The sequence below is a fragment of the Sinocyclocheilus rhinocerous genome, unplaced genomic scaffold (assembly GCF_001515625.1).
Source record: "Sinocyclocheilus rhinocerous isolate Xijiao unplaced genomic scaffold, SAMN03320098_v1.1 scaffold1265, whole genome shotgun sequence".
In the NCBI taxonomy this organism is placed as follows: Eukaryota; Metazoa; Chordata; class Actinopteri; order Cypriniformes; family Cyprinidae; genus Sinocyclocheilus; species Sinocyclocheilus rhinocerous.
The window spans coordinates 515,115-537,088 of record NW_015657967.1 but is presented as its reverse complement, the minus strand read 5'-3'; the positions used below and the strand labels follow the sequence as shown (position 1 = coordinate 537,088).

At 36.4% G+C, this 21,974-nt stretch overlaps 1 protein-coding gene across 3 annotated transcripts in view; it reads right to left on the bottom strand.

The window, feature by feature from the left end:
• Positions 1 to 21,974, bottom strand: part of LOC107721821 (neural cell adhesion molecule 2-like) — a 407,305-nt gene that overhangs the window by 108,510 nt on the left and 276,821 nt on the right. For all 3 annotated transcript variants that reach the window (XM_016529987.1, XM_016529989.1, XM_016529988.1), the window contains exons 2-3: positions 13,013 to 13,087; positions 281 to 487 (exon numbers count right to left, since the gene is read on the bottom strand). In XM_016529987.1, the coding sequence (XP_016385473.1) occupies positions 281 to 487; positions 13,013 to 13,087 (282 nt within the window). The remainder of the gene's footprint in view (positions 1 to 280; positions 488 to 13,012; positions 13,088 to 21,974) is intronic.

Genomic DNA, 21,974 nt, shown 5'->3' with positions numbered 1-21,974 from the left:
TTTGGAACGACCCTTCAATATGGTGGCCATGATTGTTTTCACTCCGAAGTGCCCTTCGGAGGGCGATATATCCCATTTGGAATGCACTGCCTGTTTCAGTCTCTTTCAATATAAAAGTTTTTTTTTTGTTTTTTTTTATAAAATAAATTTTTACTTTTATCCAATAAAATCCCATTATGATTCCGTAAGCATTCCTCCATCATGATCTTGGCTAGGGTAAGTGATTGATTTCCAAACGCTTGTACTGACTGACTCTCATGGAGTTATTGTGGTAACTCACGGTAAATCTCCAGCACCACCGTGGCCTCCTGGCTTTGTCCTTTGGCGTCCACAGCCTGGCATCGGTATATCCCAGCATCCTCAATGATGGCATTGTAGATCGTCAGCCTGGACCGCACACCCTCCGTATGCACAATCACTCTCTGGTTTGAGATGATGCGCTCACCTTGAGGACTGAACCAGTTTATGCTCACCGGTTCACCAATGGCTGAAAAAACACAACATATAGGCATTTATTAATGCAGTTAGAAGTACAGTAAAACCTCACATGCATACTTCCATAAAGCCTGTTTCTGCATGAAAACTCTGCAAACCTCAGATGCATCTGAACGAATGTCTCACTTCCATACTGATCTGGCTTTACGCTCACTGTAATTTGTGACAGCTCTTTAGCTCTGGCAGCCAGTGGCTTTAATAAGGCCACATGGAGAATTAGCAAGTGCCATATGCAAACTCCAGGTGCTCTGGTCTGTAAAGCTGCTCGGCTCAAGGTCACAAAGCAGCCACGTGGGAGTCTGTATTTCTGGCCCTCTGCAAAGGGCCTGAACTCTCCAACCTCCCTGTGAAAGCACTGGAGTCCCAGGGCGTGTCACGTATGAAGAACGGGTCTGCCACAGGGAGATGGTTGTTAGCCGGTTACAGGGTTAGAAAGATGAGGAGAGGAGATCTGAGAAAAGAGTTGCATGGACAAAACAATGGAGCTTCAATCTACTACTTTAACTGAGGTGATTTTTGTGTTATTTGCTTCCATGTTGCAACACCAGATCAGAACAGATGCCATTATTCATGAATTTTTACACATCTGTTGCTCTTTTGTATGGAGGACAGAGAGTGCCTTTCATGGATAAATAAATATGAAACTGAAACCGCCAGGTGGCAAGTCCTATTCTTAGTAAGTGATTCATTGACTCATTCATTCAAAAGATTCGTTCAAAAACATAGATTCATTCAGTAACAAAACACACTGTGTTGATCGGAAATGCACAAATGTTCTGATCCAGCATTGTTAAAAAACTTTTTTTGTAGGTGAAACAGAGGAAAAACAGACAGCATTGTGTCTAAAATGTAACTCACTTATTACTAACATCTTGTTTGTTGCACTGTTGTATAAAATCAATTAATTGGTGATCACACTGATATCCGGGAAAACAACACTCTTGCTCATGTGATATTACTTAACTATCATGAGATATAAAAAACAAGAACTCTTACAGGGCATTTTTTTGCTTCCATATTTTAAATTATACAGTATTATAACTTCATGAATAGACTTCATCCTGCATTAAAAGACTCTCAAGGCTTATTTTAGTTTTTTGCAAAGTGAGTTACATAATGTCAGCTCGCACATCGTCAAAACAATTCTTCATTTATATATTGCAATTCTGACTTTTTTTCCCACATAACTGTGAGTATAAGGAAGTCCAAATTGTTAGTTATAAATAACATGTCTGAATTGTGAGATAAAAAAAAGTTGCAATTACCTTTTTTTTGGCATTTTTGCAGTGGAAACTTTTTAAGTATGTTAAAAGTTCTTCATAGAACCATTGATGCTAATAGAGAACCTTTATTTTTAAGAGTGCAGGACGTCAAGTCACATTTCATATATATTTCAGTTGCACATTCAAAAGCAACATGTTGCTCAAAGTGATGCACAATGAGATCAGCCAAAACAGAAAACAGTCCATATCTGAAAACTGTATTTCCAACCTCAGATAACCCCAAACTACTCAGCAGTGGAGTGAGTGAAATAGCACTAATGGTAATGCTGAAGTTCATTGTGTCCTTATGAGCTGATTTATTGTGTGTATGTGGCAGACGGCCGTCAAATGCCCCCTCATCCTTCAGCGCTGCTCTCTCTGATCAATCTCTTCCTGGTTGCTCTTGAGCTTTATATTGACAGAGCTCCAGCGAGGTGCTTCCTGGTCGGATGCACGTTGAAATTCATGGAAGCTAATGCATTTAGGGACGGCTGGCGTAGGAACGATGGAAAGAAATAAATTTGTTGTCATGGCAACAGCACGTTGTCTGTGCGAGTAATCGGGCAATGAAAAAGTTAATCACTTTGCGGTCGTACTGCCATCCAACAGGTGAAAGTCAACAGGTGAGCAGAGAAACTCACATATCTCAAACCACTGTACATAATAAAAAAAAAACTAAACCTGATCAATGCAATTAAACTCATTATTTTTATTATTATTATTATTATTATTATTATTATTCTATTCAAGGAACAATACTATTATACATTTGTTTAATTTAATTGAATTGAATTTAAAAAATAAAAATAAATATTTTTTTAATTCTGTTGACTTTCTGTCAACTATGTGTACGTTACTGAGATCATATTAATATATCTAAAATTACATCTCTATAAAGCTGAGATGAAAAACACATTTTTAATTATTGTAATATGATCACTGTTAAAAGTTATATTTTGTAATCTTACTGTGTTAATTACAGAAAACACAAATGTATACTTATAATTATTAAGTATTAAAAAAGATTTATATTTCATAAAAATGCTGTTCTTTTGAACTTCCTATTCATCAAAGAATCCAAAATGTGTCTGACACCATTATGTTCAGTTAGTTTGCTTTCATGGACTTTTAATTTGTAATTCATTAGTTCCCGGCTTCCATTGTCTAGTTTTCTTGCCACTCCTTTGTTGTCATGGTGATTCATGTTATCAGCACAGGTGTTTGTCATTTTACCCTTATTTGTCTGGTATTTAATTTGCAGTCTTTTCAATTCTCATTTGTCTTGTCACGTTCGCGTTTATGTATGTTACTACCACCCCTGGCAAAAATTATGGAATCACCACACTAAGATGATGTTCACACAATTTTTTTTTTTTTTTTTTTACTTCATAACAAATAAACGAATGTCAGATATGACACAAAACATTTGTTGTTTAATAATCCAACACTCTGGTTATGTGAAATATACCTCAAACAAATGAAATTAATTATTGGAAAACTGTTTTCCATATCAACTAGAGGAAACGATTATGGAACCATTCAATGTTGAGGAAAAAAAAAATTGAATAATCAAACAAAAAACACAATTAGTACTTTGTTGCTCCTCCTCTAGCTTTTATGATGGCCTGAATTCATTGCGGCATTCACTTCACTAATGCAAACAATATTCTTCATGAAGCTGGTTCCAACTTTCTCGGATAGTGATTGACAGATCAGCTTTGCAAGATGGGTTTTTTCAATTTCCACCATACATTTTCAATTGGATTGAGATCCGGACTGTGTGCTGGCCATGTCATTGAGTTGATATGCCTTTCCTAAAGAAAAGCTTTAACACTCTTTGCTCTGTGGCAAGATGCATTATCATCCTGAAAAATAATCATGATATCTTTTTAACACCAAACTTCTTTTCTATCGATGGAATGAGAAAAGTGTCCAAAACTTCAGTGTACACCTGTGCATTGACTGTTGAGGTTGGATTACCATTTCCTCTGGTCCTTTATCCGACATGCAACCCCATATCATAAATGAGTTGGGGAATTGCATTGTTTTCTACAGGCAGTCATCTTTATACATTTCATTAGAACGGCACCAGACAAAAGTTCCAGCATCATCTCCTTGTCCAAGGCAGATTCATGTTTCATCACTGAATATCACTTTCATCCTATCATCCACACTCCATGACTGCTTCTCTTTAGCCAACTGTAACCTTTTTTTTCTTCTTCTTCTGTTTAAGTGTCAGTGCTGGTTTGGGTTCCTATATGTAAATCCCATTTCATTCAGCCGGTTCCTTACAGTTCTGTCACACACATTGACTCCTGTTTCTGCAAATTTGTTTTATATTTGTTTTGTTGTGCATTTTCAATGCAAATTGCTTTGAGTTTTCTATCCTGATGCTTTGATGTCTTCCTTGGTCTGCCTGTATGTTTCCTTTTATAACCTTTCCATTTTTGTTTATACTTGAACCAAATTTTAGAAACAGCTGACTGAGAACATCCAACAACTTTTGCCACACTCCGTGTAGGATTTCAGTCGTGAGTTTTATAATCCTTTCCATCGTTTCAACCAACAGCTCTCTTGTTGGGTATGTTTCCTTTCTATTGTAGCGTCTGCTTAGGATCATGGGGGCTTTATGTCTCAGAGACCCTTTCAGCCTTTTGACATTTGCATATAAATTACAGTCCTGGCCCCAGATTCTACAGTTATATGGGTGCTAAATTGCCAATGGTCTTTCCCCCATTATCAAGAAGATGGTAACCAGATCAACTCTCTGGTCTCCCCATCGACTTCAAACACATTCCAATGTCCTAAGAGACAGTCATCCACAGTACCTGGCACCAGATGTCTGATGGCCAGTGAACTACCCCCCATGCTCGCAATACACATAACACACACACAAAGACATTTTCTTTATTTAGACTATAATTAATCAGTTATAATTGTATCTGGTATATGCATGTGTTGTTTGTATGTTTCCCTATTATAGTAGCCTAGTTACATCTCTTGATTTGTATTAGTTAGACTCTCAATGCTTATATTCAGGTATATGAGTGTATCTCTGCTTTAAGATCTTCTAGATGTTTCGTTCTTGGTATCAAAATGATCTCCTCTTTATTCGTCAAACGATGTACACTATGCACTGTAAAAAATAAAAAGTTGAGTTAACTTAAAAAAATAAAGCAACCAGCTGCAAAGCATTTTTGAGTTTACTCAACTTCGGTGGTTGAAGTTGTGCCAAATCATTTTTGAAAGTTCAGTGAAGGTGGATAAGGGAGTTGAGCAAACTTTAAAAAACGAGTAGCCACAACTACATGGGCATGAAGTTCAGCCAACTCAAAAAAGCTTTGCAGCTGGTTGCCTTGTTTTTTTAAGTTGATTCAGCTTTATTTTCATCTTTTAATTTAGCTATGAAAAATCTCACATCCATATTTCTCAGCCATGCTGTAAATGCTGTAAACCATGCTATAAAAACAATACAAAAGACTATGCCATCATTACAGAAAATATTTATTCACAATTTGTCACATTGAGGACCCTTGAGGCAAAAGAACACTTTCCTCTCTTCTTGGAATGCTTTTAAAGTGCTTTTACAGCACAACATCTTTTAAAGTGCTGGAGTAACAAAGTACAAGAAACAGTCTTAAAGTGCTATATCTATGAACACGACTTCAGGATTCAAAAAATTGCAACAAATGTGTTTGAGCAATCCAGTTTTACTGTAAAATCCAACTGTAAAAACAAAATTTAAGGTTCATTACATTAAAATTGAAAATATTTCCTCTTTTGACATATGTTGAACTTTTACAGAAACATCAGATGGAACAACAGGAACAGCTTAGTGCTTGCCCTTATCCGTATGCTTATCCGTATCCAGCTATTTAGACATTAACAGTTTGTTTTTGAAGGACTGGACTCTTGCTGAGCACTGGGGGTCAAGACCAATAAACACCTTTTGAATCGTTTCAAAGGTGTACTTGAGTTCTTTAGGATAGTTCATGTTCAGGGCATAAATCAAGCCAAAGAGAAGAGCCATAGCAGTGGGAAGGTCTTGCACATTATCCAGCACGATATGCTCCTCTAGAACCACAGACAGGCACCTTACATTTGGGTTTGAGTGGATGGTCGCAACGTCATCTTCAACGATGGTTAAGATCACCATCTTCATCCCCTTTGTATGATTTTCTTCTGGCTCTGTGTCCTGCAGTAAAAAGCAGCATAAAACAAGGTCAAAAGCCATTTTTTATTTGAATTCTGCAACTGCATTCAGACAGTAAGGGCGAAAAACACAAGGGTAAGTAAATCATTTCATTTGTTGTTTATATTTTCTATATTAATTTTCTGGTGTATTATTTCATATTAATCTCACTTACCCTTGGTTTTTCCTACATTACTGCTTAATCTTATGATTGTGTTGTGTGCTGTATTCTTTTCACAGGTTGGAGATCAGACGGAATGTCTCCATCTCAAGGTTTTCAATGTCTGAGGAAAGTGTTTTGCAGCAGTAATTCACTATTATCTTTGCTTTAGAATAATACTTTGAACTGTGTTTTCAGATGAAATCAGAAATCCAAACACTGAGAAACTCAAATTAATAAACTACTTTTACCATCACTTTGTCTCCTATGTCATGGCAGATAGTAGAGTTCATGGATTAGTTTTGGATTCCAGACAAAACTGTTACCCCCTGATAGGATCTGGAGATGGATTTGAAGTATAAATGTATGTGCTGATAAATCATCTTACCAGGCAAGTCTTCAGGAAATGTTCAGACTTTTCCCTCATAAACAAAGGTAGACCTTTGAGAGCTGTAGCCTTTCTATGAGCAAGCACATCGGAGGTCTGAGAGACAAAGAAAGACAAACATGGAAAAAATGATATGCATCGATATGGAATATGGAAAATTTATGGAAATATGGGAAAAAAAATGATATGCATCACGTGTTTAGATTGATTCAAATTCCTACATTACCTACGTTACACACTAAAAGAAAGTCAACCCAACAAATCATAATAGGTTCCCCTTAACGAGAGATATAGGAACACAATCTAAATAATTACCTGATTATCAAGTTGGTCTAGGAGGGTCTTCATATTATCTCCATATGCTCCGCCGCGTACCCTATACAACTTGATCATCCGCGGTGTATATTCATCCAGAGAAGAGAAAAATGTACTCTTCAGGTTTGTTTGTGTGATTCTGTAAAACTCAGCACATATCTAAAAAAAAAATTCTGAATTAACAATAAGAATACAGTAAGTGTACAGTAAGTCCATTCATCTTACAGGGAAAAAAAAAATCACAAGTTACTCTTTAAAACTTACCTGATGTTCCAAAAACAATGCTGGCCATTGTCTTAGTACATCAGCTACAAAAGGTTCTTCTTCAACTATCTCCTTCCTTCTCAGTGAGAATGTCAATTCCATTTTCGAGTCAACAAATTCCATGTTGAGATGTTTCTTCTTCAATTCCTCCTGTAATGCATCCCTTTCCTTTTGAAGGGAAGAATCAGTCTGCCCAAGTGGGTTGTCTGGGAGGAAGTTTACCTCGCATCGCCTTGGTTTTTTAAGCCGTCTAGAATCCTCATTCGCTTTTTTCTGGTTTACAGCAACTTCAGAGCAACCTACAGATCGTAGTTTCTGGCGGTAGTTGCCAACCTTGTATTTGATGCTCATAGTCCAGCTGTGATAACCTGTTCCTGAGCCTGGATCCTTGAGACAAGGATACTTTTCAATCAGAGCAGCAGACACTGACTCCAGCTCTTGACTGTTTGGATAAGCCTTGAATGCAAAAATAGCTTGAGCTATGCTATCCAAGATGTCCATCTTCATTTCCCTTGACATTGTGAGCAGTGTTCCATCTTCTTTAAATTTCTCATTCCCTTTGGCAAGCCGTAATTCGACATCATAAGAGAACTTGGGAATCGGGAAGGTAGATGGCAACTGAGAATTTTCACGCTGTCTGATAGTCACGGATGAGGAACTCTGGTTTGAGCTGCTGGATGGACATGACATACAGGCAGTGTCTAAAGAGGAAATGGAGATGTCGGATTCTGATTCTTCAGGGACTTTCCAAAGGATCTTAAGAACTGCTCTATCTGGTGGAAGCTCTGTTATGTTGGTCAAGTTGCAGAGCTCATTTCCGAAGTCAGGATCCTCAAATTGAATCAAGAAGTCTTCCTTGATTTCGAGCCTTTCTTGTAAAATTGTCTTCAAGTTTTCTACAGAAGCAAGATTTTCCAAAATATCTAACCTCCTGATATTATCAGGGGCCAACACCACACGAAGCCGCATGTTCTGTTAAAATAAAAATGTACAAGATTAGAGTACATCAAATAGAGGGCAAAACTGATGTGTCAACATGTTATGTGATTTAAAGGGGTAGTTCAAAATTGTAATTTTAAACTTTCATAATTTGCTAAGCCTTGCAAAATTGACTATTCCTGAGATTTCTGGATGGGATATCTGGCTTTCAAAAAACACAGTTACATTCATTAAAACACATGCTTTTGTCTTTTCCATTAAGAAGACACACCGGTTTAGAATGTTATGAGGGCAATCAACTTATAATTTACATTTTGGGGAGCTATTTAACCAATCACCTAAAAGTTAAAATAAGAATACAATGACAATTTTAATGGACACAGTGTGGCTATGTGAAGAACAATCAACAAAGAAACCTCTTCAGCACAATCATGCTCTTTCCCTGAACTGTATATGATGTGAGAGGTTGGTGATCGTTAAGGTCCTCTGGCTCGAGTATTTCAATTGCACTTGTTTCAGAAACCTCATAACACCTATAGTGTTCAATGTACCATGATGCAAGCCTTTTGCAAACAAAGGACACTTTGTTAGCATTCACTATTACACTGAGTAACCTGAAAAATTCAGGCAAGCCACTGCATTGACCTGAGGACAAGATCATGCCTTCACTGAAGTGAATTCCATGCAGATGTACATCAGGCGCAAAAGACAAAACTTCTTTGTCTGGGTATTTTTTCTGAACTGCAGTCTTCTGCAATGGTTCTAATGTACATGTTCTTACAGTTTTCATCTTCTGCACAGACAAGGGTGATGAAAAGAGACTTGGACCATTCAGATAATGGGCCATCATAAGCTGATGCTTAGTAGCCAAGCTTAGTGTAATGTTTTTGAAGTTGTGGACATCCCTCACCACACCTTTGAAATAGCTGTGCTTGGCCTCAAACCTGATAGTTCAGAGCTCGACTAATGGGCCAAAACAGCGAATCAAGTGTGGATAGTGTTCCACATAGTGGTGTTTCGGACGCAGTTTCAGGTTTGGGAATGTGTCTTTGAATAGTTGTCGGTGTTCCAAAATTTTCCATTCTAAAAAGCATAGGATTGCTTCTGAGAAATGGACTGACATTACCAACTCAACTATCTCTCTCAAGTCCATCAAAATTTCCCAAGCGGGCTCAGACCTGGGTACAAGGCTTCCAATCATTAATGGTAATAAGCGCAACAATGCCCAATTCTCATGCCCATTCCCACCTATGGTTTTCTTTGAAAAGCTGGATTGGGAAATTACTTGGGGCTTGTTTACTCTATCTGTGTCCTTGTAAGGAAAGGACTTAATAGAGTTGTTCAGAGTAAGAGGAGTAAAATGCCCCTTTGTGATGAGTTCTCTCAAGCAAATTGATAACTCAAATGGAACAATTCCCTCCAATGTGTCATGTAGGACATCTGGAGGGAACCCAGTTATTGGGTGAAAGAAAGAAAGGTGCTTACTGAGGATACATTCTTTTTTTACACCAAGTCTGCTCTGAAGCTCATGGTGGTCTCTCAGTTCATCTGTAATTGAGTTGTGCTGTTCAACGGTTCGAAGCTCAAAACAACTAGCATGTTGAGTCTGCATGTCATCCTTGCGGAGTTGGCAAAATCTACACAGGTGTTCAGCTTGAAAGCTTTCTTGAAAGCCAGCAAGACTGTGAGCCGCAAGATTGTCAGCACATACACAATACACCGTTCCTGTAAGATGTGAATTCAACGCTTCAACAAACACACCTTGCTTCTCCAGGTCTTTCATGTCTCTTAACAGTGGGTCAAAAAATTTGTCGTAACCAAATCTTCTTACATCACTACTTTTTCCAAGTAGAGCCAGTTGTATTGAGGGAAGTGTTGAGCGGAATTTGACAGGCAAATTTAGAAGCACCCAATACACAGCTGTGAGTTTGTGAATCTTTTTTGAAGTGTCAAGGGGATTGCAAACTTCAAAATCATCAATGTAGAGACCCACTGAAATGCAATCACTTTGAAGACCTAAAAGTTGGTTTTCTTTGTAATACTTCCCACTACGAGTAGATGTGTACTGTCCTTGTACCTCATCCTCAACAAAAACAGCTCTTTCCAAGACATCTGCCCTGCTGAGTAACACTTCCAGAACTCTCAACACTGAGACATACACAAAGGTATTTTGGTGTAGCCTTTCAAAATGCCTTTCAAAATACACTCAATGGGATCAATTACTTGAAAATGCTCTTTAAAATAAGCATTCCGCCTATAATCTGTCGAGAGTGCACCTTTATTTGCAGTGGCTGTAAAAACAGGATTTGTTTTAACACACTAAAAGAAAGTCAACCCAACAAATCATAATAGGTTCCCCTTAACGAGAGATATAGGAACACAATCTAAATAATTACCTGATTATCAAGTTGGTCTAGGAGGGTCTTCATATTATCTCCATATGCTCCGCCGCGTACCCTATACAACTTGATCATCCGCGGTGTATATTCATCCAGAGAAGAGAAAAATTTACTCTTCAGGTTTGTTTGTGTGATTCTGTAAAACTCAGTACATATCTAAAAAAAAAAAAATCAGAATTAACAATAAGAATACAGCAAGTGTACAGTAAGTCTATTCATCTTACAGGGAAAAAAAAAATCACAAGTTACTCTTTAAAACTTACCTGATGTTCCAAAAAACAATGCTGGCCATTGTCTTAGTACATCAGCTACAAGAGGTTCTTCTTCAACTATCTCCTTCCTTCTCAATGAGAATGTCAATTCCATTTTCGAGTCAACAAATGCCATGTTGAGATGTTTCTTCTTCAATTCCTCCTGTAATGCATCCCTTTCCTTTTGAAGGGAAGAATTAAACAATATCGCTCATCCAGTTTAATATCTCCCGAGTTGCACTTTTTGAAACATTGTCTGCATATAAAGGATCAATGATGCAAGTTTGCACTCTAGCCCTATATAGTCTACAGGCTCTGAATATGAGTTTGTTTCAGGTCCAGGAGTTACAGGAACAGTGCTAGATGTAACACTTGACTGTGGATTTGGCATAAGATCCCCAGTCTCTTCCGACCATGATTCTTCATTGCTTTCCAAATCGTCAATTTGAAATGTAACAGAAGAGCTAAAATCTTTGAAACCTTGAGACTTATGTTTACGAGACACATGACTACTAAAAGTTGAAAGAACATTGGTTGTCAACTCACAATCCTTAAAAGGACATTTGACTGCATCGTGTCTCTTTAAATGGTTTCCGATATGGTTTAAAAACTGAGATGGCTGACAAACATCTTTAAAATCACATAACTGGCATGTAAAATTAAAGTGCTCTGTCACTGCACCAGTCTGTTTGTGTGCTCTTGTCAAATGGGAACACTTTTCCAAGACTCAAGATTTTCCTCTTGAGTTCTGATTTTCCGGCAGTTTTTATCTTCAAGTAACTTTAGTCGCTGTGGACTTTTCCTTCTTCAGAAGAACCAGAAGTAAAACCTCCAGCTCACTCCTAACGAACTTATCAAAGACCTCCGTTGTCTACCTCATCAGGACTCTTGTTCAGCAATCGAAGCCAATGCAAGTAACCGTTTACAACTATTTAGATGCGTGTTTAAGTTTGAGCCCCTTTTAAGGTGATTTTTGATTCTTTGATGATTCTCATTAGGTTGTGGTTAATTGATGTGAAATACTGCCATTCTTTTGCTCTTCTCTCTCTCTTCCTTACTTTTCTTCATTCTGTATATATGTGTTTTGCTTAGTCTTGTTGTATGTTAGCTGTAGTTTCATTTATTAAATCCCTTATGTTCACAATTGATTGCCTCTGTGTGCTGCTCACAATTCGGGGTTACTGAATGTTGAATCTTGCTACATGCTAAATTACTGCTAGTACTGCATAAAGTAGGAAAGCTACTGTTCCTTGGCCAGGAAAATAATCTTTCCTTGAATTGATAAATGATTATTTTGTCTGCTCGGTGGACGGACAGATCAAATAATTGTAATATTGATTCTGTTACAGTTAATTCTAAGATCTAATCTAAATATGCATTATTAATTATAACCAGTTATAATTAATTATAAATATTTCCCTTTGAGCTAATTTGCTACACTATTAACCAAGTCCAACAGCTTGTTAAAGTCTGTAAGTACTCTCTTTTAACTGCTGACTGCCATTTTATATATGTCGCGGTATTTGTTTCAGAAATGCACATTACAAGTTGATTCCATTTTTTTTCCCCTCAACATTGAATGATTCCATAATTTGTTCCTCTACTTGATATGGAAAATAATTTTCCATTAATTAAAATATTGTAATCTCATTTGTTTGAGGTATGTTTCACATAACCAGAGTGTTGAATTATTAAATAAACATTGTTTTGCATCATATCTATGATTCGTTTATTTGTTATAAAGTAAAACAATTTATTCTAAGAAACTTCTAAGTGTGGTGATTCCATATTTTTTGCCAGGGGTTGAACTGCCAGTTTGGATTATTCTCGTGTGGATTATTATTAAACATGTGTTGGAACTTTTCTCTTCTGCCTCATCATCAGTCTGTTCCACACGCCCATGACAGTATCATGGCTTTCAGCACAACTGTTTTCAACATTGATAATTGAAATGTTTCACAGAAATGTTTCTTGAGCAGCAAATCAGATATTAGAATGATTTCTGAAGGATCATATGACAATGAAGACTGGAGTAATGAGGCTGAAAATTCAGATTGCACCACAGGAATAAGTTTCATTTTATAATATACTCACATAGAAAACATATTTTGAATTGTAATAATATTTCATTTTTTTTACTGTATTTTTTTTATCAAATAATATACAAACTTGTTGAGCAGAAGATACTTCTTTCAGAAACATTTACATTTTTACTGACCCCAAAATTTTGAATAGTAGTCTATTTATTTTAAGATAATGTACTGCAAAGTTTAGGCCACAATCATCAGAAAATCATGTACTTGTCAAGTGTGTTAATATGTCACGTCCAGCCGGGTTTCATTCTTACCTGTGCATGTGAAGAATTTAGACTCTCCAACACTCAGTTCCACTTTATTGAGTGATATTGACACCTGAAGCACCGCTATAACAGAAAGAGAGAAACACAGTCAAGTCACATGTTTTAATTTATATAGCACTTTATACAATACAGATTGTTTCCAAACAGCTTCTCAGTGATAAACAAGAAAATAACAGTGTTAATGTTATATAATTAATCAATATCATCAAAGTCTGAATGCAGGACAGACATCATTTTACAACACTTCTTAATAATCTTACTGCATGACATTCATTTGTGCAATTTTTACTCCCAGTGAACTATATAAAAATCTAAGACAAACACTTCACATTTAAATTAAACATGACTTATGTTTTCGGAGCTTAAGAAAGAGCAGTTTTCTATAATATTTAAAAAATACAAATAATATTAATATCATAGCTGAATGATTTGCTGAATGAAACCCAATACTTATTCCTTACAATTTTTTTGAATTACTATACAATTTCCATGCATATGAATTACACAGGTTTAACATAAATAAATCAATCAATCCATAAATAAATAAATACATAAATACATAAAGTGTATATATACACTTTACACATTTTTTTTCACAATTTCTGTAATTGCATTAATAAACTGACTGCTTTAAATCACACAACAACCAGGTTTATATATTTATCCATCAATAAATCAAATGTGTTTCAATCCCACACATCGAATATTGTTTGTTTTATAGCCATATGCTCATACTTTTTAACTGAATGAATGTAATTGTTTTCACAATTAACACATTTATGCTGATTCTACGCAATGTGAATAAATACATTTTGAAAATATGATTAATCAAAAAGATGCAAATATGAATAATAAATTATGCCATGATCTTTTGATTGCAGAAATTGTACTTGTTACATATATGCATGATGCATCACATTAAGCTTATTAATTTATGTTAAAACTGTGTAATCCAAAAGAGTGGAAATTGATATATATATATATAAAGTTGCAGTTCCTCCGAGGAGGGAAATGAAGCAGTGCCTCCTCAAAATATTGGATGAGAAAAAAAATTGTAGTACAAAAATAAAACAACACCTTGTCAAACATTGTCCAACAGTGACACCAGAAGGTAAAATTACAGCAGGTGTCCGTGTCTCTCTCGCCTCCGCTGAGCCCATTGAGTTTTAACAACTATAACAACTATAACAACTCAAGATTAGAATCTCTTCCCAAGTTTCATTTTTTAACAGACTGAAGCAGATTCTTTTGTAGTATTTCCCTATATTTTGCTCTAACCATTCTTCCTTCAATTCTAACAAGATGCACGGTCCCTGATGATGAGAAGCATCCCCACAGCATGATGCTGCCACCACCACACTTCACTGTAGGGATGGTGTCTTGAGGCATAAGAAGTGTTAGGTTTGCGCCACACATATCGCTTTGAGTTTTGGACAAAAAAGCTCTATCTTGGTCTTATCTGACCACAAATTGCAGCTGGGTCACTCTCATGCTTTTTGGCAAAATCCAGACGTGCTTTCAGATGGTATTTTTTGAGTAACGGCTTCTTTCTTGCCACCCTCCCATGCAGGCCAGAATTATGCAGTGCTTTTGATATGGTTGACTGGTGCACCATTTCTCCACTTGCAGCAGTTGAACTTTGTGACTCTTTCAAAGTGATCGTGGGCCTCTCAGTGGCTTTTCTCACAAGCCTTCTGTTTTTGTTCAAATGCTGAGTTTTGAGGGACAGACTTTTCTTGGCAGTGACTGGGTGGTGTGGTGGACCTTCCACTTCCTGATTATTGATCCAACTGTGCTGACTGGGATATCTAAACATTTGGATATTATTTTGTACCCTTTCCCTAATCTATACATTTTTATTATTTTATTTCTAACATCTGTGGAATGCTCTTGGGTCTTCATTTTCCTTCACATACACAGCCTGGCCATTGATCCTTTAACAGTGGGTTATTCATCCTGAAATAGTGATTGCTTGTTTAACTACTCACAGGAGGATGCCAATGGTAAAGTAATTGTGTTCTTGTTAAGGAAATTTATTTCATCTTTATAACCTGGCAGCTTCCATTGAATACTTATGCAAGCAAGATACTTATTTTTATTTTTCCTAAACATATTTCCTGACAAAAACACAATGTCACCTTCCAATAATTGATTTTGAGTTTCAGTGTTTTAAAATAAAATATCCTGTTGTAGCCATTTAAGAAAGTGCATTTTTATTTTATATTATTTATGTTTAAATATTATTTGTTTGTGTTTTTGTTTAGTTCAATTTGTTAATTAAGAAAGAAAACTGTAAACGTCATAAGGGCGTGGAAAATCGGACGGCAGTACGCCGGAAGAAAGGAAGTGGGTCAGACATCATTTTTTGACCACTTCATACATTTTTGTTTGTAGAATCCCTTTTTTTGGAACGAGTTTCGTTTGGTATAATTTGTATCTTAATTTTAATGTTTTTTGTTGGTCAATTATTTACCTAAATTGTCTTTTTTTTTTTTAAGATGCGTGTATAAAAGCAGCTTTAATCGTTCGGATTTTGCTTTAAACAACCCAACATGCATCGACAGAAAAGCAGCCTATAGATGCAGCCTATAGATGGCAGTGCTGCGACGGCAACAATTCCTCCACAGTCGCTGTGCAAATCTTTAACACATCAAGTGCATGGCTGATTTATTCCTCTCAGGGATGTGGATGGAGAGGAACCAGCCTGTCCTTTTATTGTTGGCCTGTTGTAGTTTTTCGTGCTCCAACTGCAGCTTGTCTCCTCAGACTCGGCTAACTGCTGCATGTCTGGCGAGAACGCCTAATTTGGGAAGCTATGGGCTGATTAATGACCAAAGCGCGGCCCTGAACTCCGCAATTAGAGACTACTGCTGGCACAGGACTGACTTTGATGGTTGCCACCTGAGGTGGAAAGGAAATGTCACTAGAGCCATAAGAGGCAAATGTGTGTGTGTGTGTGTGTGCGTTCGCTAGCTTTAGAGTCACAGAGCTTATTTTGCATTTAAAAGCTGAAAATTTAAATTCTGTCATAATTTATTCACCCGCAGGTCGTTCCAAACCAAACTGTGGAGCACAAAAGAAGATGTGGGCGACTAAATGGTGACAGAATTGTCGTTTTGTGCTAAACTGAAAGTATTCGGAGTGTAACTGAAGACTGGAAGTAAATTAATGATCCAGATGCTGTTCTGAGGCAATAAAAAACAACACGGAGCTTGCTTGTAGGACTAATCAGATTAGTGCGTTCATTCACGGCCGTTTGGCAGGTGTGAAAATTAATCTGAAATCATGCCCACGCAAAATAATAAAACACAATCCTGTGCGAGTCATTAAACTCCAAAAGTTACCGTGACATAATGCACATAAACAATGTTTCTAACAAGCTCAAGACAACTTAGCAGAACAAACTTCACAAATAAATGAGTGTTTACTGTGAGTGCTCTTTGCTAAGATCTGCCATCGACGATTACTTTTATGCCCTCTACTGTGTGATTTCAGCGATCTTATAAGATCATTACAAATCACACTGTGAGACATGGATGCAGATTGAACGATGATGACACCTATTTATTCATAGGCTACATAGATATGCCCTATTAGCGGCTGTTTCTATGGGCCACTAAACGTAAGCTGTCCGCCATATTGGAATGGTCAAAGCAGGTCCTTGAACACTCGAGAGCTTGAATGTCTGCAGCTCTATTTGTATGCATGTATGAATATCTTTATCTGCAATAGACTTAAGCAGATAATTTTGCTAAACTAACACAATACAACAAGGTACTACAAGCTTAAATACCTGTAATATTGAGTTAATACATATTGAAAACACAGACCAACACATTTCTACCTGTGAAAGTTTATCCAATTTCTTTAGGAATTTAATTTTTGGCGGTTTTTACAACCAGAGGCTGCGCAATGTTGTGGCATCTTGAAACGTATTGATTTTTATTGTGAGTGACGATATATTGACTGTTCCAAGATGGTGGACACATCGACGTGTCTGGAGCGGTCGAATGTGGCATCTACCTATCCATATCTACGGTAGGCTATGATGCAAGTTATTATAGAAGAATAAAACGTCATCAGCACGCGTACTTGGTAAACAAATAGAGCAAGATGAATTGCGTTTTGGCAATTGTGGTTTTTATGTGTACTGATAAAAGGCCAAAAAATTACTTATTGGAATCCAACATACCGGTACTCCTTTTAGCTATTTTCGCTTCCATGGCATTTATGTTTTAGCTCCATTTCGTGTTGATCAATATATCATTTCATGTTGAATTTTTATTGGTTAGTCCGTAGACAGCAAACACAATGTGAGATGGTTATCCTACATTTCTGACACTGCCAGAAAATTATCTCAGGCTATCTTTGGTCTCAAGACCGTAACAACGGCCATCTTTGAACCTCTCTCACAGTATGATGTAGGACCACCATTTAGGATCCACGACAAAAGAAATAATCGTGACTGTTCTTCCACGATGGTCATCTTTCGTCTGGGACAGCCCAAAATCGTACAATGTATACCAGGCGTTAGACAAGCTTCACACAACACCACATGGGTACGATTTTTTTAAATGTTTTTTAACAAAGTCTCTTCTTCTCTCCAAGGCTGCATTTATTTGATTAAAATACAGTAATATTATGCAATATTATTACAAATCAAAATAACTGTTTTCTATGTGTATATCTTTTAAAATGTAATTTATTCCCGTGATCAAAGCTGAATTTTCAGCATCATTACTACAGTCTTCAGTGTCACATGATCATTCAGAAATTATTTTAATATGCTGATTTGCTACTCAAGAAACATTTCTGATCATTATCAGTGTTGTTCTGCTTCATATTTTTGTGGAAGACATGATACATTTTATTTTTCAGGATCTTTTATGATAGTTCCAAAGAACAGCATTTATTTGAAATATAATTTTTTGGTAACAAAATAAATGTCTTTACAGTCACTTTTAATCACAATATTTCTGTTTTTACTGTGTTTTTGATCAAAAACATGCAGCCTTAATGAGCAGAAGAAACTTCTTTCAAAATTCTTCAGTAACCTTCAACTAACCATGGGACATGCCGAGGGGCAAACGACACTCGCGCTGTAATTGACTGTGATTTGACAGAGATATTCCAAGGGCCACACGAGTCTCTGCAGACATACAGCGGGTTAACGGCAGGTAGGAGCGCCACAGAGACACTTAAAGAGTGGCAGTGCATGCTAGGATACGTCTCTGAACAGAACGGGGTTTGTGTGACACAGACACACGCTGAGACGCCCTCAGGCGTAAATACGGCTGCTGCTTCCCACCTGGGACTGCAGAGAAGAAGGTTTGTGTCAGCGATTCTTTTCATGTTTCAGCAAGCGAGTTGATGTTTAAATGCGCTCTAAAGTCCCACATGCACCTGTGAGAATCCATCCGCACCAGCTGTAGTTTTACCCAGTTTACCGCGTTACGCTTGCCTGAAGCGATGCTGATCCTCCCTGAACATTCAGAGTTCATAGTATTGGGGAGTAAATACAGTACAGTACAGTTATGACACAGCACTCCATATGTTGTGTATGGCTGGGAATTGTAAGGGGTTTAGAGTTTCTGGTTCTGATTTACATTGCTGCTTCTTTAAAAATTACATTAATAATTATTTGAGAACTTTTGAAAAAGTCAAATTGGACATGATGAAAATAATGACTTCACTGAAAAAAACAAAAGTGAGTCATTAGATTATTTTGACTGGTTCGTTAATTCTCAGAACAGTCATTTGTTGGTGAATCAGTCAATGAAGACAACAAAATTGATCTATCTATTTTATATATATATATATATAATTTTTTTTTTTTGAATGCACAAGGAGTCTGACAACAGCCAGTGCTCCACACAGAGATCTGATCCCATCATCATGTCGACAGACTAAATCCAGAAGAACTGTGGCAACATCTCAAAAACAATGAAGTAACCTGCCTGCAAAACTACCTGAAAAACTATGCACAAGTGAACCTAGGACAAATGCTGTTTTAAACACAAAGAGTGGTCACACCAAATGTTGATTTGATTTAGTTAGAAGTTAATTGATAAATAGCATCTATTTATGACATTATTTTTGAAAGCACCCTCACTTTACAGCATTTTTACACAAGTGCCTAAAACCTTTCGCAGTACTGTAGCTTTGCAGGAAGGTTTCTTTAGGTGTCTTGAAGACATTGCCACAGTGTGTGTGTGTGTGTGTGTGTGTAAAATGTTAATATTATAATTTTTCATAAAAATAATTACACACACACACACACATATATATATATATATTGTCCCACTTTATATTAAGAGGCCCTAATACCTGTGTACTTACATAGTAACTAGATGTGTACGTAGTATGTAACCACAGTGTAAGTACACATTGGTACATAGTATCTACAGCTGTAATATTTCGGTAACTACACACATGTAACAACCCTCCGAATGGTTTGTGTAGGGAGAGCGGGGCACAAAGTAACACTTTTTGACTTTCTCATACTTAAGCCAGAAATATAATTTTACTATGGTAAAATAAATGTTCAGTGATATCTTCAAAAGACTTTTGAATTTTGGCGCACTTTTTTTCTCTATATACTGTTGATATGGTAACTAGTAAGTGCTGTAAATTTGGTTATGCTAGCATGTGTGGAAATATTTAAACGACGTGTGCTACAACTTACCCCTCGTTACTTTGTGCCCCGCGCTCCCCTAAGTAAAAATGTGTAACAGGACATATATAACTACATTTTGTAACAAAAATATGTATAAGAGTAATTGGAACAATTTAAGAAAAATAATCTGATTTTGGAGTTTGACAATGAACACATTGCAATCATGCTTGGGATGGCCCATATACACGAGCCAAAATGCTTTACATGTCTTGAAATACCTACATTTTGTAACAAAAATATGTATAAGAGTAATTGGAACAATTTGATCCAGGGGGTGGAGATGGGTATGTTTAGGGGTGGAAATGGTATCCAGGGGGTGGAAATGGGTACGAATTAAAAATAATCAGATTTTGGAGTTTGACAATGAACACATTGCAATCATGCTTGGGATGGCCCATATACACGAGCCAAAATGCTTTACATGTCTTGAAATACTAATTTCTTAACATTAAACATTGACTGTCAGTCTTTATTCACCTGTTTCTAGTCGTTTATTGTTAAAATGTATTAAAGTAAATAGTGTGAATTACATAGCTAATGTCATAGAATAGCACGGCAGGGCACATTGCAACGCAGTGTTACAACATACCTGTAGGGATTTCTATCATATATTTACATGGTAACTCATCAGGAACTGTCCACTTAATATAAAGTGTAACATTCTGAACACCAATCACAATTTATATGTAAATCCTAACTTAATGGCCACTGCTGTGTAACATCACAGTAATTACATGGTAAATCCATAGGAATTGTTTACTTAATATTAAGTGTAATACTTTCTTTACCAAAAAGTGCTGTTAGTCCTGTTACACATTTGTACTTTCATTACCAAAAAGTGTTGTTACCAATGTCCCGTTACACATTTGTATTTACACATAACATTCAGTGGGTTGTTACATATGTGTAGTTACACAAACATTACAGCTGTAGATAACATGTGCCAATGTGTACTCACACTGTGGTTACATACTATGTACACATCTAGTATAGTATATTGTGTCTTTTTATATGAAATACAGACAGTTAGTAATTGTAGTATGAATATTTAAAACATTATATACAAATATAAAATAGAATTATATACGATTACAGAATGTATTCATATTTAAAATTAGCTTTCATTTTTATATTTTCAGTTATATTTTCATTGTAATTTTGGTAATATTTTAGTAATTTTGTTTTGGTAGGAGCATGTTTGTTTAGGTGATTTCAAATATGAACATTGTTTTCCAGAAATTGCTTACTGCACCTTTAATATTGTCTCTTTCCTTTACTACAATTAACTGTATAAACGACCCATGATTGAGTTTCCACACCAGGTTAAATAACACAATCCCAGTGCGATGTGAGTCGAAGTGGCAGTCAGTCTCCCAGCATGAACTACTTCCTGACAGCATCTCCTGTGATTTGAGCTGCTGTGTGCCGCTCTCACAGCCAGCTTTCATTTCACTGAGATGTTCTACAGCCGCTGCATCTGATTCCACGTCAGCTCACAACACCCACGGGTGTCAAAGCAGCTCCTCTAATGTGGCATGTGGGAGCTGAACTTCTGCAGTCCCATTGGACCGTTCCTCATTGACTCCAGGGAACATCAGCTCTGCCCAAACTACACTAAACAACACATCAGTCACCAGAACTAATAGTGGCATGTGTCTGAACACCGTTATAGGCCTTTAGTCATTCAGAATTGAAGCATGTTTACCACACAAATGTCATTTGTGAAGTTTGTGATGTGATGTTTACGCCGGCGGTGATTTCAGACTGATGATGGAAATGTCCAGCAGATCTAAAACACATTTCAACTTTTGAACACTTCATGCAACATGTTGATTCTGAAATGGCAATTATTATTTAGACCTCCTGAATGAACAATAAAATCATTAATATTCAATCTACACCACAACATATAGAAAAAACTGGTTACACTTCACAATTAAGTCATTAAAATCTCATTTGTTAACACAAGTTAATGCATTAGTTACCATGAACTAATGGATATTTTTACAACATTTATCAACCTTTGTTAATGAATTAGCTTTCATTTTTATGTTTTCATTTTAATTTTGGTAAAGTTTTAGTAATTTTGTTTTGCTTTTATGCTTATGTCATTTTTATTATTATTATTTTTTTTTATATATTTCTAAATTGCTTTAATTCAGTTTTAGAACTTTTAATACTTCAGCTTGAATATATTTATTTCACTTAGTTATTGGGGCTCCAATCTGTAAAACATTTTTTTTCCATTCAGCTTTATTTCAATCAATCAATCAA